This window comes from Capricornis sumatraensis, chromosome 2 (assembly GCF_032405125.1).
Source record: "Capricornis sumatraensis isolate serow.1 chromosome 2, serow.2, whole genome shotgun sequence".
Lineage (NCBI taxonomy): Eukaryota > Metazoa > Chordata > Mammalia > Artiodactyla > Bovidae > Capricornis > Capricornis sumatraensis.
Genome location: NC_091070.1, coordinates 87,220,304 through 87,232,062, shown reverse-complemented (window position 1 = coordinate 87,232,062; position 11,759 = coordinate 87,220,304). Strand labels below are relative to the sequence as shown.

At 54.8% G+C, this 11,759-nt stretch overlaps 1 protein-coding gene across 1 annotated transcript in view; it reads left to right on the top strand.

The window, feature by feature from the left end:
- Positions 1–836: 836 nt before the first annotated feature.
- Positions 837–11,759, top strand: part of SMAD6 (SMAD family member 6) — a 77,413-nt gene continuing 66,490 nt past the window's right edge. Inside the window, exons 1-2 of the mRNA XM_068964866.1 lie at positions 837–2,643; positions 10,646–10,702. Coding sequence (XP_068820967.1) covers positions 1,827–2,643; positions 10,646–10,702 — 874 coding nt within the window. The 5' untranslated portion in view covers positions 837–1,826. The remainder of the gene's footprint in view (positions 2,644–10,645; positions 10,703–11,759) is intronic.

Sequence of the window (11,759 nt, the reverse complement as noted above, 5' to 3'; positions counted from 1 at the left end):
CTCTTTGTGGTGCAGAGAATAAACTGGAGAAGGACAGCGGGTGGAGAAGTCACCCAGCCTCGAGGGGGCCCGGACGGCTGGCGGCCCGCCTAGCTCTGAGGGAAAGACTTGGCGACCGAAAGGAGCCCGAGAGAAGACGTTCCCCGCCGCCACCCCACCCTCCGTAACTCCTCACCTCGAGCAAGCCTAGAGTCCCTCTGCGTGAGGTATCCCACGCCACCCGACTGGCCCAGCAGACTACCCCCGACTTTGAGCAGGGGTGTGGAAACCGTGCTATCACGTTAGATCCCGCCACCCCAACAAATCAGCCGCCCCCTACTGCCAAAAAACGTAAGCCAGGAAAGCACACACGCACACCCATTTTTATTAGCCTTCCCTGGGATAGGGGTTTGTACCAATTCTAAAGTGCAACGTGTGTTTGAAGTTTGTGCACAAGCCAAGGAGAGGCAAAGCGCCCCGTTTGCGTCCGAGTCTCAGTGGGTCCACCAAACTCTCGCGCAGCCAGCCTGCCCGTGGTTTGTGTAACCGTGTGTGTGAGTGTGTGCGCGCGCACGCGCTCGCATCTGTGCCCGCGGCGCACGCGAGCCAGAGAGCCGGCCGTGGGCGCTGTCAGGCCCTGGGCGGGGGAGGGGGGTGGTGCTGGGGCAAGCGTGGGGCGGGGGCCGGGGCTCGGCCCGCCCCGGGAGCCGGCCCCTTGGAGCCTCGGGCCCTGCAATGGGACGTGTTCTCCTTTAAGAGTTAAGAAACTTGAAACCTTGTTTGCGCAACAATCAGCGCCGCGGAGCCGCCAAAGTGTCTAGACTGGCATATGATGGGAGGCAGCCAATGACTCCGCGGCGCTCCTCCGGGGGCCCTCAGTGTGCGTTTGAGGAGAACAAAAAAGAGAGAGAGAGAGCCGAGTGGGGGAGCGAGCGAGGGAGTCGAGCCGAGAGAAAGAGCCGCCGGGCGCTGCCTCGCCAGACCTCGCCGGGACCGCGGGGCCACCGGGAGGCACTTTTTGTGGAGGGGGAGGGGGGCGACCTCTGCAGCCGCAGCGTCCTGGGCGTCCGAATGCGGCGTGGGGCGGGCTATGACCTCTGCCTCGGTGGATTGCATTTTAATTAAGGATTCCCAGCAGCTCTTTGGGATTTTTACAGTTTCCACTCATGTGTTGACACCGCGTTCAGGAGAAATTCGCTCCAAGTGCATCTAGCGCCTGGGACCTGAGACAGAGCTGGCCTTTCGTGCATGCAATTCCAGGGATTTTGGTTTTGTTTGGGGTTCTTTTTCTTCCTTTCCTTTTTTTCCCCCTTTTCTTTTTGCAGGGAGTAAGAAGGAAGCCGAGGGTATCATCAACAAGCCTGCCTTTCGGATCCTGCAGGAAAAACCCATGTAGTGAAGCGCTTGGGTTTTAAAGGCAGGGCTTTCCAGACACATTCGGGGAGTTCAGCTCGAGTGCTTTGTGCTCATGGACCAGCCGCGCAACTTTTGAAGGCTCGCCGGCCCATGCGGGGTCTTTCTGGCGGCGCGCCGCCTGCAGTCCCTCTAAAGTGCCGGCGCTGGAGTTGCTGAGCTTCCCGGCCGCCGGGGTCCATGTAGCCGCGGGCCGGGCGCGGACTGCGGATCGGCGTGCGCGCGTTCCCCGCCGTCCAGCCCCGGCGAGCTCCCTCATGTTGCAGCCTTGCGGTGCCCCTTCGACGACAGGCTGTGCGCGGTTTGCACGGCGCCCTGCGGCAGAGCTTCATGTTGGGCTGCGGCCCGCGCAGCCGGCGCCTCGCTGAGGAAACGGACCCCCGGTAACCGGAGACCGCCTCCCCCCCCCCTCCCCCGGCGCCAAAGGATATCGTATGTTCAGGTCCAAACGCTCGGGGCTGGTGCGGCGACTTTGGCGAAGTCGTGTGGTCCCCGACCGGGAGGAAGGCGGCGGCAGCGGCGGCGGCGGTGGCGACGAGGATGGGAGCGTGGGCAGCCGAGCTGAGCCGGCCGCGCGGGCACGAGAAGGCGGAGGCTGTGGCCGCCCCGAAGTCCGCCCGGTAGCCCTGCGGCGGCCCCGGGACGCGGTGGGACAGCGAGGCGCCCAAGGCGCTGGGAGACGCCGGCGCTCAGGGGGCCCCCCGAGGCCCATGTCCGAGCCGGGGGCCGGCTCTGGGGGCTCCTCGCTGGACGTGGGGGAGCCGGGAGGCCAGGGCTGGCTGCCCGAAAGTGACTGCGAGACGGTGACCTGCTGTCTCTTCTCGGAGCGGGACGCCGCCGGAGCTCCCCGAGAAGCCGGCGAACCCCTGGTCGGGGCGGCCCAGGAGCCGGAGGGCGGCGGGCGGAGTCGCGAAGCCCGCTCGCGGCTGCTGCTGCTGGAGCAGGAACTCAAGACGGTCACGTACTCGCTGCTGAAGCGGCTCAAGGAGCGCTCGCTGGACACGCTGCTGGAGGCGGTGGAGTCCCGCGGCGGCGTGCCGGGCGGCTGCGTGCTGGTGCCGCGCGCCGACCTCCGCCTGGGCGGCCAGCCCGCGCCGCCGCAGCTGCTGCTCGGACGCCTTTTCCGCTGGCCCGACCTGCAGCACGCCGTGGAGCTCAAGCCCCTGTGCGGCTGCCACAGCTTCGCCGCCGCCGCCGACGGCCCCACCGTGTGCTGCAACCCCTACCATTTCAGCCGGCTCTGCGGGCCAGGTAAGCACGCCGCGCCCTGCGGGTCCTCGCGGTTCCCGTCCAGCCACCTTCCGTGGCTTTCTCTCTCCCCTTGACTCTCGGGAGGGAGGGCGAAGCTGCGGGTGTTCCCCCGGGTGCCCCGGAGCGTGGGAGTTCCCAGTGGAGGCGCCTCATCCTGGCAGCAAAACCGGGTAGTGGGTATGTGGGCGCACACATCAAACGGCAGCTTCATCTAAGGCTTCAGCAAACTCAGACTGGCGCCCTGCCGTCCATGGGGTCGCGAAGAGTCGGACACGACTTGGCGACTAAACAAACTCAGAAAGGTGCTCATTGCACTTTGCTCTGTGCGGCTTCAGGGCTTTAAGGCAGACCCCAACTTTGTAGACAGTAGGGGAGAAGGGCAGGTCTAGGAGAGGCCAAAGACACCCCCCACCCCCCAGTGCATTAACCTCTAGTCCGAGCCGTGGCCTGAGGCATTTGTGTGCATATGCCTATACCTGTGTTATACTTTGTCGGATCCAAGTAGATGCAAGTTGTAAATTCTGGTGTAGACAGCTCATGGCTGGAGTCGAAGGTTTTCGTAAATGTCCCACTTGTTCCTGTCTATACTTTGGAGCAAAGCTTTGGCAGGGTAGCCTTTCTCAGAGTGAAGACCACCGTCTTGTTCTGATTGTTTCCAGAATCCCTTGGGTGTCAAATGCATGGCCTTCTGTCATCATCATTCTCTATTCTGTGTCCAGCTTTTCTAGAGAATCAAAAGAGTCCTGGAGGTGTGTAGCTAGGGAAGGAAGCAGGCTATTTTAGTACCTTTGAGAACCGCTCCCCTTCTTTGTTCTGTTCCTGGGATTTTCTGTACACGTGATCTACCCAGTCCTGCTTACCTGAGCAGGCTCTGTATGCTGGAGCAGAGGTGAGGACAGATGGAGACTTCTGCATCCTCACCCCCTTGCACTACAGGGATCACACGTTTTAGCCTGTAGCATCGTCTGGGTGTATGCATCTTAGGTGGCATGGCGGGGGGTTCGGGGTAAGGGGGGGGAAGAGGGGTGTTCTGCAGGGGTGTTGGGTCTGGGCAGGCCCTGAGTTCTTCCAGTCTGGCCCTTCTTGGGAGAGACAACACCCAGCCTGGGGGCGTTTAAGAGGGTCAGATCACACAGGTCTTCTGACTCCCAGTGTGGAAGGGAAGGGCGGGGCTAGAAGCATGGATGTGTCCCAGGTGTCTTGTTTATGTCTGGGGTGGTGGCTTGGAGGGGAAGGACGGTGCTTCAGCGGTGGTTCCTGAAGAGAGAGCACTGAAGGGGGCTGGGGAGAGGCAGCGTTGATCTGACTACCTGCTCCTCATATGGTCATTCCAGGCCAGATTCTCAGGGGCTTGGTCAGTCCCTTATCTGTGGCCCACTGCGGGCCTTTTGTGTTCCTTGTTCCTCTCTGACAGCTTCCCCTGGAAGTGGATTTTCCCACTTTTCTTCTCTGACTCCTCCCTGCCTCTGAGGAGTAGGACCTAACTGTGGTTGCTCTGTTCCTGGTCCCTTTTTTTTCAGTGGGAGAGAATTTGTGGGGTTCCCTCTGCTCTTTCAGAAGGCCCCGCTGGCCATTTTCTTTCTCACCACATCAGTCTGCTAGGGGATATTTGTTGAGCACTTACCCTGTGCCAGGGACCACGCTGGGTGATGTAGTGGGGAGAGTGGAAATATGAGTAGCATCCATGCCCTCAAGAAACAGAATCTTTGGGTAGGGGTCAGAGGAGAGATGGGACAGAGATGCGGGAAGTAGGGCCAGGCCGGGCGTCTGGGGTGTGCATGTGACAGGAGCACCTGTAGCAGCCTTGCAGGCTGGCTGGTAAAGGGACATGAGTGTTGCAGGGGAGGAGGAGGGGCCCTGCTGAGAGTCAAGATGCCAGGCAAGTTCAGGTGCGTGGGTGGGAAGAGACGGGATGAAGAGATTGGAAACAGGCAGGACCCACCCTGCCCATACTTTTTGGATAAGTCTTGGTTTGAATTTGGTGAACTTGAGCAGTGTTAAGTTAAAGGGCAAACTGCAGTGGACTGGTTCTGACCCACAGACCTGGTCCTAGGCTCTGTCCTGCCAGTATGACAACTTGACCTTGGAGGGGGAGTAATCTCCCCTCTCTGTCTCCCTATGGGTCAGTGGGATTGGCTCTAGAAAATTCTCGACATCAAGTTCCAGACTCAGCATTGGCACTTGACTCCTCTCCTTGTCCCAGAAGGAGGCGCTGTTGCAGGGGCTGTGCCTGTTCAGCTTCTTCACTAGCTCAGCGCTGCAGCCGGCCCACCCCACCCCCCCATTCAAGCCACGCCAGGGGGATTTGGGAGGACTGGTGGTCTGGGACGAGTGTCCTATAGGCACCAGATTGACCCTTTTGCTTCATCCTCTGCCTGATGGCTTAAGCCACCAGGACTGAGAACTGGGGGTCTGGCGGGCGGGAGGTGGGGGGGCGTGCGGTGCTCTTTGCTGCCCACCCCACCTCCGCCTCCTGGCCGCCAGCCTGACTCCCTGAGCTGGGCGGGTGCATAGCTGGAGCTCAGCAGTGCGCGTCCTGATAAGGAGACTGCTCATTCCAGGCCCCTGGGGGAGAGGGCTGGGGCACCGGGGCCAGCAGACACACAGAGAGTAGGCTGGAATACTCAGCAGGCCAACTGAGGGACACCCACTTGCACCCCAGTGCCCCCTAGGAGGGATCCCTAGTGACAGGCGGCCCCACTCTGGGCAGTGTGACTCCCTGCTGCTCAGAGCAAGCGCTGCTCCATCCTTCTGCTTGCTTTGGGGCATTGGGGCCAGTTTTCTTTAGGCCTCTTTCTCATCTGTAAAGCAAGGGGGCGAACAGCATCTTTAAAGTCCGATGGGTGGATTCCAGGTTACACAGGCCTGCCCTCTCCCTCATGCTTGTCTCAGAAAGTGGGGTCCCCCATACCTAGCTCTGCCCTGGGCTTCCTGCTCCCGTGGGACTCAAGCCCTGGCTTTCCCTCCTTCTGGTGTATCTTTCTGTCCCAGGAAAAGCCAGTTCGCTGAGCTTGGTGCCTATGTGGACGGAAATGTGGAGAAATACTTTAATCACAGTTCTAACCTGTGTTTATAGAGCTCCTTTCTCCCGAAAGTATCCATTAACTTTGGAATAAATCTCCTGCTCTTTGCTTCACCACTTTTTTTTTTCTGTAATTATATTCAGTAAATTACTATTATCCAAATTGCGCCAGGGAAAGAGACAGAGCTAGGGAGAGAACTTCTGAACGACTGGAGGAGGCCGCCTAGGAAAACACAGGGTTCCCAGGCCAGGACTATAGGAATTAGAATGGGCTAGAAAGTTTTCCTTTTATTTGGCCCGGCATTATCCCTTTGAAATGAGATCAATTTCAAGTTGGGCTTCCAAGCCCCCGCCCCGCCCCTCTGGCGGCCCCTCGGCCTGCCCGCCCTGCTCCTCGGAGCTCCTCCTTGGAGGTGAGGAAGGGGTGATAATGTGCAGTTTGCCTCTTGCTGGCGCCAGCCGGCTGCGCTGTTTATCTGGCTGCCGGGGGAATCTGGGCAATTAGGCTCCGCCGGCCTTAAAGCGCCAAGAGCTTCTTTTCGGCTTCTCCCACCCCAGGGCTTGGGGTTGATCCCTCAGGTTCTGGGGGTGGAGGGGACAGGCACCCGGGAGGCCACTCCTCTGGAGGGTGAAAACTGGGAGGCCCAGGAAGGCACGTGAACCTTTCCTAAGAAGATGCTAGGCTGCACAGATGGGGTGGAAGGTAATGTCTCCAGTTGAAACCTTACCAGGCAGTGGGAGAGGCTGTGAACTCTTCTGGCTTTGCAGTTAGGGTCTAGATCCCAAAGGCTCAGTACCCCCTGGGGGCTAACCAGAGGCTTGTCTGGGCTGAGCTGAGCTGACCTGAACTGGGCTGAGTGTTAGCCTTCTGATACCCTCGGCCCCTGGCTGACTGCTCTCACTTCTGAAGGAAGTTGGAGGCGATTCCTGAAGTTAATGTCTGAGGCTGGCTGTCTGCAGAGGCTGGAGTTTCTGATCTCTTTCTCTCTCTCCCCTCCCCAACTTCCTCCCTCCCTCTCTTCCTCCTACCCATGATCGTTTCTTTCCAAGGGGCCTGTAGAGCCCTAAGAGCGCTCCCCTTGAAGTTTAGAGCACAAAAGTTATTATTCGGAAATCAGCACAAGATTTCTAAGTACTAAGGTAGCTTCTAAGAGGGGAGTGCTGACAGAGGGCCTGGAGGCACCTTACACTTTCTCTTCAGACCTTCTGTCCCACCTGAGTTCTTGACCTGGGGCTCCCTCTTCCCAGATCCATGCGGGGAGGGTTGATGTGTTGGAGGTGCCAGTGAGAGGTTTGTGTATAGCAGCATTTATTCTGTAAGAACCAAAAAGTGGAAACAACCGAATGTCCATTAGCTCATAGATGGATAAACAAATTGTGGTATAGCCATCCAGTGGAATAGTATTCAGCCATAAATAAGAATGAAGTATGAGAGGACAGCATGGCTGAGCCTGGAAACCAGTATGTTAAATGAAGGAAGCCAGATACAAAAGTCCTCATGTTATAGGAAGCCTTTGGTGTGAAATATCCAGAATAGGCAAACCCATGAAAATAAAAAGTAGATTTTTGGTTGCCTGACGTTTAGGGATTGGGAGGAATGAATGACTGCGAATGGGGCAGGGTTCCTTTTGGGGTGATGAAAATGTTCTGTAATTAGGTGGTGGTGTTGGTCTCACAAATCTGAATGTACTAAGAACCACTGGATTGTATATTTTAAAAGAGTGGATCTTAGGGTATGTGAATGATAACTTTTTTTTTTTTTTTTAATGTAACTTGGTATTAGTCCTGAACTGGCCTCCCCCTTTGCTTAGTTGAAGTAGAATAACCTCGGCCTTCCTGTGTGGCTTTGGATGGGCCCTTTACCTGCCTCTACCCAACTTGCCCCATCAGTTAAAAGAAGTTGAGTTGGGGGGAACCTCTGATATTCTAAATTCCGGTGTCTTGGGGGTGGAGTCTCTTTTTTACTTGCCTAGGATGGAAGTTTGGAGAAGGCAATGGCAACCCACTCCAGTACTCTTGCCTGGAAAATCCCATGGACGGAGGAGCCTGGTGGGCTGCAGTCCATGGGGTCGCTAAGAGTCGGGCATGACTGAGCGACTTCACTTTCGCTTTTCACTTTAATGCATTGGAGAAGGCAATGGCACCCCACTCCAGTACTCTTGCCTGGAAAATCCCATGGACGAAGGAGCCTGGTGGGCTGCCGTCTGTGGGGTCGCACAGAGTCAGACACGACTGAAGCGACTTGGCAGGATGGAAGTTAGTGATGTGCTTCCAGTCTCTGTGCAGATGGTTTTGCTAGAATGGAGGAGGATGGGGGTGCTGGTAAAGTCCCTCCTAAAAGCTTTGCAATTCCCAGGTCTGTGGAGTTGCATTTTGCCTCACTCATGTGTTAGATGCCCCCAGCTCAGGTGTGTCTGTGGGTGGTGAGTATCGTAACTCAAGGCCTAAGTGGCTTCCGTGAGGGGGATCTTCTTGAGCCCCTCTTCCCCTTTCCAGGTCCCAGGTTACAGCCACTGGAAGAGATGCTGGAGTTGATTACAGTTGCTTGACTCTAGCCAACACAGCCCATCGCTGCCAGATTTCACTTTTGGGGACAGATCTGGGGGCAGATGTCCAGACTTCCTGCCCACGTGTAGCCTGGGCCTCAGCCAATCAGATGTTTGCAAGAGGAACCCTGACGCAGGAGTCGGAGGCCTTCTGATAAGCTGGTGGGGGGTAGTGGGAAGAGCGTGAGGCTGGGGGTCAGGAAGCCTGGCCTCTGGTTCTGCCTCTGCACCAGCCCCCTGCCAGACTCTGAGGGAGTCACTTCTATTCAGGCCTCAGCCTTCTCCTCTGTACAATGGAGCACTGGCTTCAATTCTCTTTCCCTGTGGGTCTCTAGCCCTTCCTGTGTTTTGCCTCTTGTTCTGAGAGTCTAGTCCTCACTTGAGTCTGGTCTTTAGCTCTTCCAAGGTTGGTGGATAAAGGGGCTCCTACTGAAGGAAGCAGTTCCCCTCCTTGAGTCTTGTGTGAGGTCTCTCTTGGGTGACCCTTTTGGCCCTGTATGTCCTCTTTCTCCCTCCAGCTTTACCATTAACCGTATCACTGTTGTCTTTGTCCACATTATACTGAATGCTTTCTGTGCATGGGATGTACCAGACCCAGCTGGGATGAAGGAGTGGAAGACTGAATGCTCCTTTTTTTTTTTTTTTAATGTGGACCATTTTAAATCTTTTATGAATTTGTTACACTATTGTTTCTCTCTTATGTTTTGGTTTTTTGGCCACGAGGCATGTGGGATCTTAGCTACCCAACCAAGAATTGACCCTACGCCCCTCTGCATTGGAAGGTGAAGTCTTAACCACTGGACTGCCAAGGAAGTCCCAACAGGGTGCTTCTTGATGGCCTGTCTCATTGGGGTGTAGAGTAGAGGCAGCCCTGGGCTCTGATCCCAGCTCCACCATGATTGGCTGGGGAGGCACTGGAAAAGTCAGTTTTCTCATCTGTGAAATGGGGATGATAATGGTTGTCTTATTTATTTTTGAGAAAGGATGAAATGAAAGTAGGCACCCATTGAGCATGATTAACCACTCTGTACCTAAGGTCCAAAGGAATGAAATACAGTGAATGAAATGGAAAGGCCCCAGCGCAGAGAGAGACACAGGGTAGGCATTCAGCAAATGTTTGCTTCGCTCCCAGTGGCTAATCCATGATTCAGTTTCCTTCTCCCCAATCCAGTCCACAAAAGATTCCCTGTTTCTAGACTTTGTTGAAGTCATTTCTAGCTGGAAAAGCTGGGTTGGGGAAGAGGTGAAGCTGCCTGCTCCTACAACTAATTGTGCCTTATTATAATTGCGAAAAACACTTATTACCCCTTGTGTCATTCCTGATACCTGCCTAATAATAGTTATTACCGCTTTACTACCACTGAGAGTTTGTTTTAGTTTGCGATTTGATGGTGTTTAGTTTCATTTACAGAAAATGAAGGGTCATTTCATGCATGCAAATTGTTACTTAGTTTAGCAAATTGTTACTTCCCAGAAAGCAAGAGGCTAAGGAATTCTTCTGAAGACAAAGTATATGTTTTTAAGGACAAGTATTTTAGGCAAATGAAAGGAAACCCAAAGGAAAATGCCATAGACAATGAGGAATCACACAGGGTCTGAGGTGGGCAGCCACGGAGGTGGCGTCCTGCCCCTTCTCTTTACGGAGGGGGAGACTGAGGCCGAGAACCAGTGGTGACTGGGGTATGGTCTCCCGTCTGGGGAGCTGGGTTTGGCTTTTTCGGTCCTAACCAGTCATGCCCGTCTCGCCCTGAAGGGCCTTTGCTCTAGTGTAGCTTGTTTGTAAGTGAGCTTCTGTGTCTCTGTGGGCCTCTGCCCTCACTCAGTTTTGTTAGAGTTACCACACTTAGCAAAGCAAAGCACAGAATGCCCAGTTAAATTTGAATTTCAGGTAAACAACATGTAATATTTTAGCATAAGTATGTCCCAGATATTGCAAGGGGCATACTTATACTCAAAGTGTATCCCATGTATATCCAAAATTCAAATGTAACTGAGCATCTTAGCTCTGACTTTGCCTGTACCCGTGTTTCTCTCATTATAATAATAATAGCTGCTGTTTGTCTCGATATTTTTCTGCAGTTCCAAGAATCGTCTTGAGCATTTTACGTACTTTATTTGCTTTTGTCTTCCTGACAAACCTAGGGAGTCTCTCTGATTATTTTCCCCATTTTAGAGCTGAGGAAACAGGCTCAGAGAGGTAAGGTAGCTTGCCAGCTGTCACACAGCCGAAGGAGATAGAGCGGGGATTGCGCCCAGGTTTGTGGCCTAAGACTGTGGCTTTCCCTATGCTGGTCCAGGGGATTTGGGCAGCAGAGGTGCTGATTTCCTGGGAGCTGGGTTTATTATTTGAGGAAATCAATCATCAAAAACATGTAGAGCCCCTCTGTGTGAACTTTCTCATCCCGGCAGTGACACACTGACTCCTGTCTTCCAGAATCACCGCCACCCCCCTACTCTCGGCTGTCTCCTCGCGACGAGTACAAGCCACTGGGTAAGTGTGTCCTCCTTCTGACCCTTGGGGAGGTGTGTCCATCCCAGGCTCCCCCAGGGCCCCGCCTCAGTGCTGAAGAGCAAGGGGAGGAAGGGATCCCCAGCCTGGTTGCCTTTGAAATGGGGTGGGTGAAGTTTTACAAACACACTCCCAGTTGGGCCAGAGCCGACCCAGCCTCTGCAGTGGGCTATTTACATCTAGAAATTCCTCGCTCATCATTAACCTCTCTGTGACCTTTAAACATGAGCCTGTGGGAGATGAATGGGTTTTGACTTCAGCCTCTCATTGGAGGTGGGTTAGGGTTTCTGTCTCTTTTCCTCTCCTTCCCTCCCAGCCTTAGGTGGTTCTCCTTTGATGTGTATTAATTAGCACCATGACAGATAGGCTGAGCATGAAGTCACTGTCGAAAGGAGCTGTATGTGTCATTCCCCACCCCCACCCCCACCTTTATTAAGCCAAGAAATTCACCTGGGCAGAAAGAACAGTTGAAAAGTTTAGAAAGCAAGTGTCTTGGTACACTCAAGCATGGAGGGTACCCCTCAGTGGTAATGTCACTGTTGGCAGGTCCCATTCAGAGGTAGGATGTGTTTTCTGTAAAGCCTTGGGGCTGAATGCTTAGCCCATATGCTGGGGTAGATGCATACGGTTTTAAAAGTAGAGATGGCTTGTTTTCTGGCCCTCCTGGTTCCTCCAGTGGAGAATCCCTGTGTTGGGGTGAGTGAGTATGGCCTTAATAGCACCAGGAGAGTGACTTGGTGACCCAAACAGCTCCCATGAGACCTGAGCTTTAAAAGTCAGATGGCGTGGCAGTGATGCTAACACATTCCACCAGTGACCACAAAAAGTGGGTTTTGTTTTGTTTTTGGTAAAGGCCTCTTCCCGGTAGTGTGTGTCAGCACCATCTGGGAGGTCACTCCTGAGTGTCATAAACTTGCAGGCATCCAGTCCAGTTTTCCTTCCAGGCCCCCCACTGCGGAGACAGCAGTGCCCACTGGTTCCCTCTGGGAGTTGGTCCTCCTCCGTCTAGGACGACAGAGGCTGTCCCAGGATGGGGTAT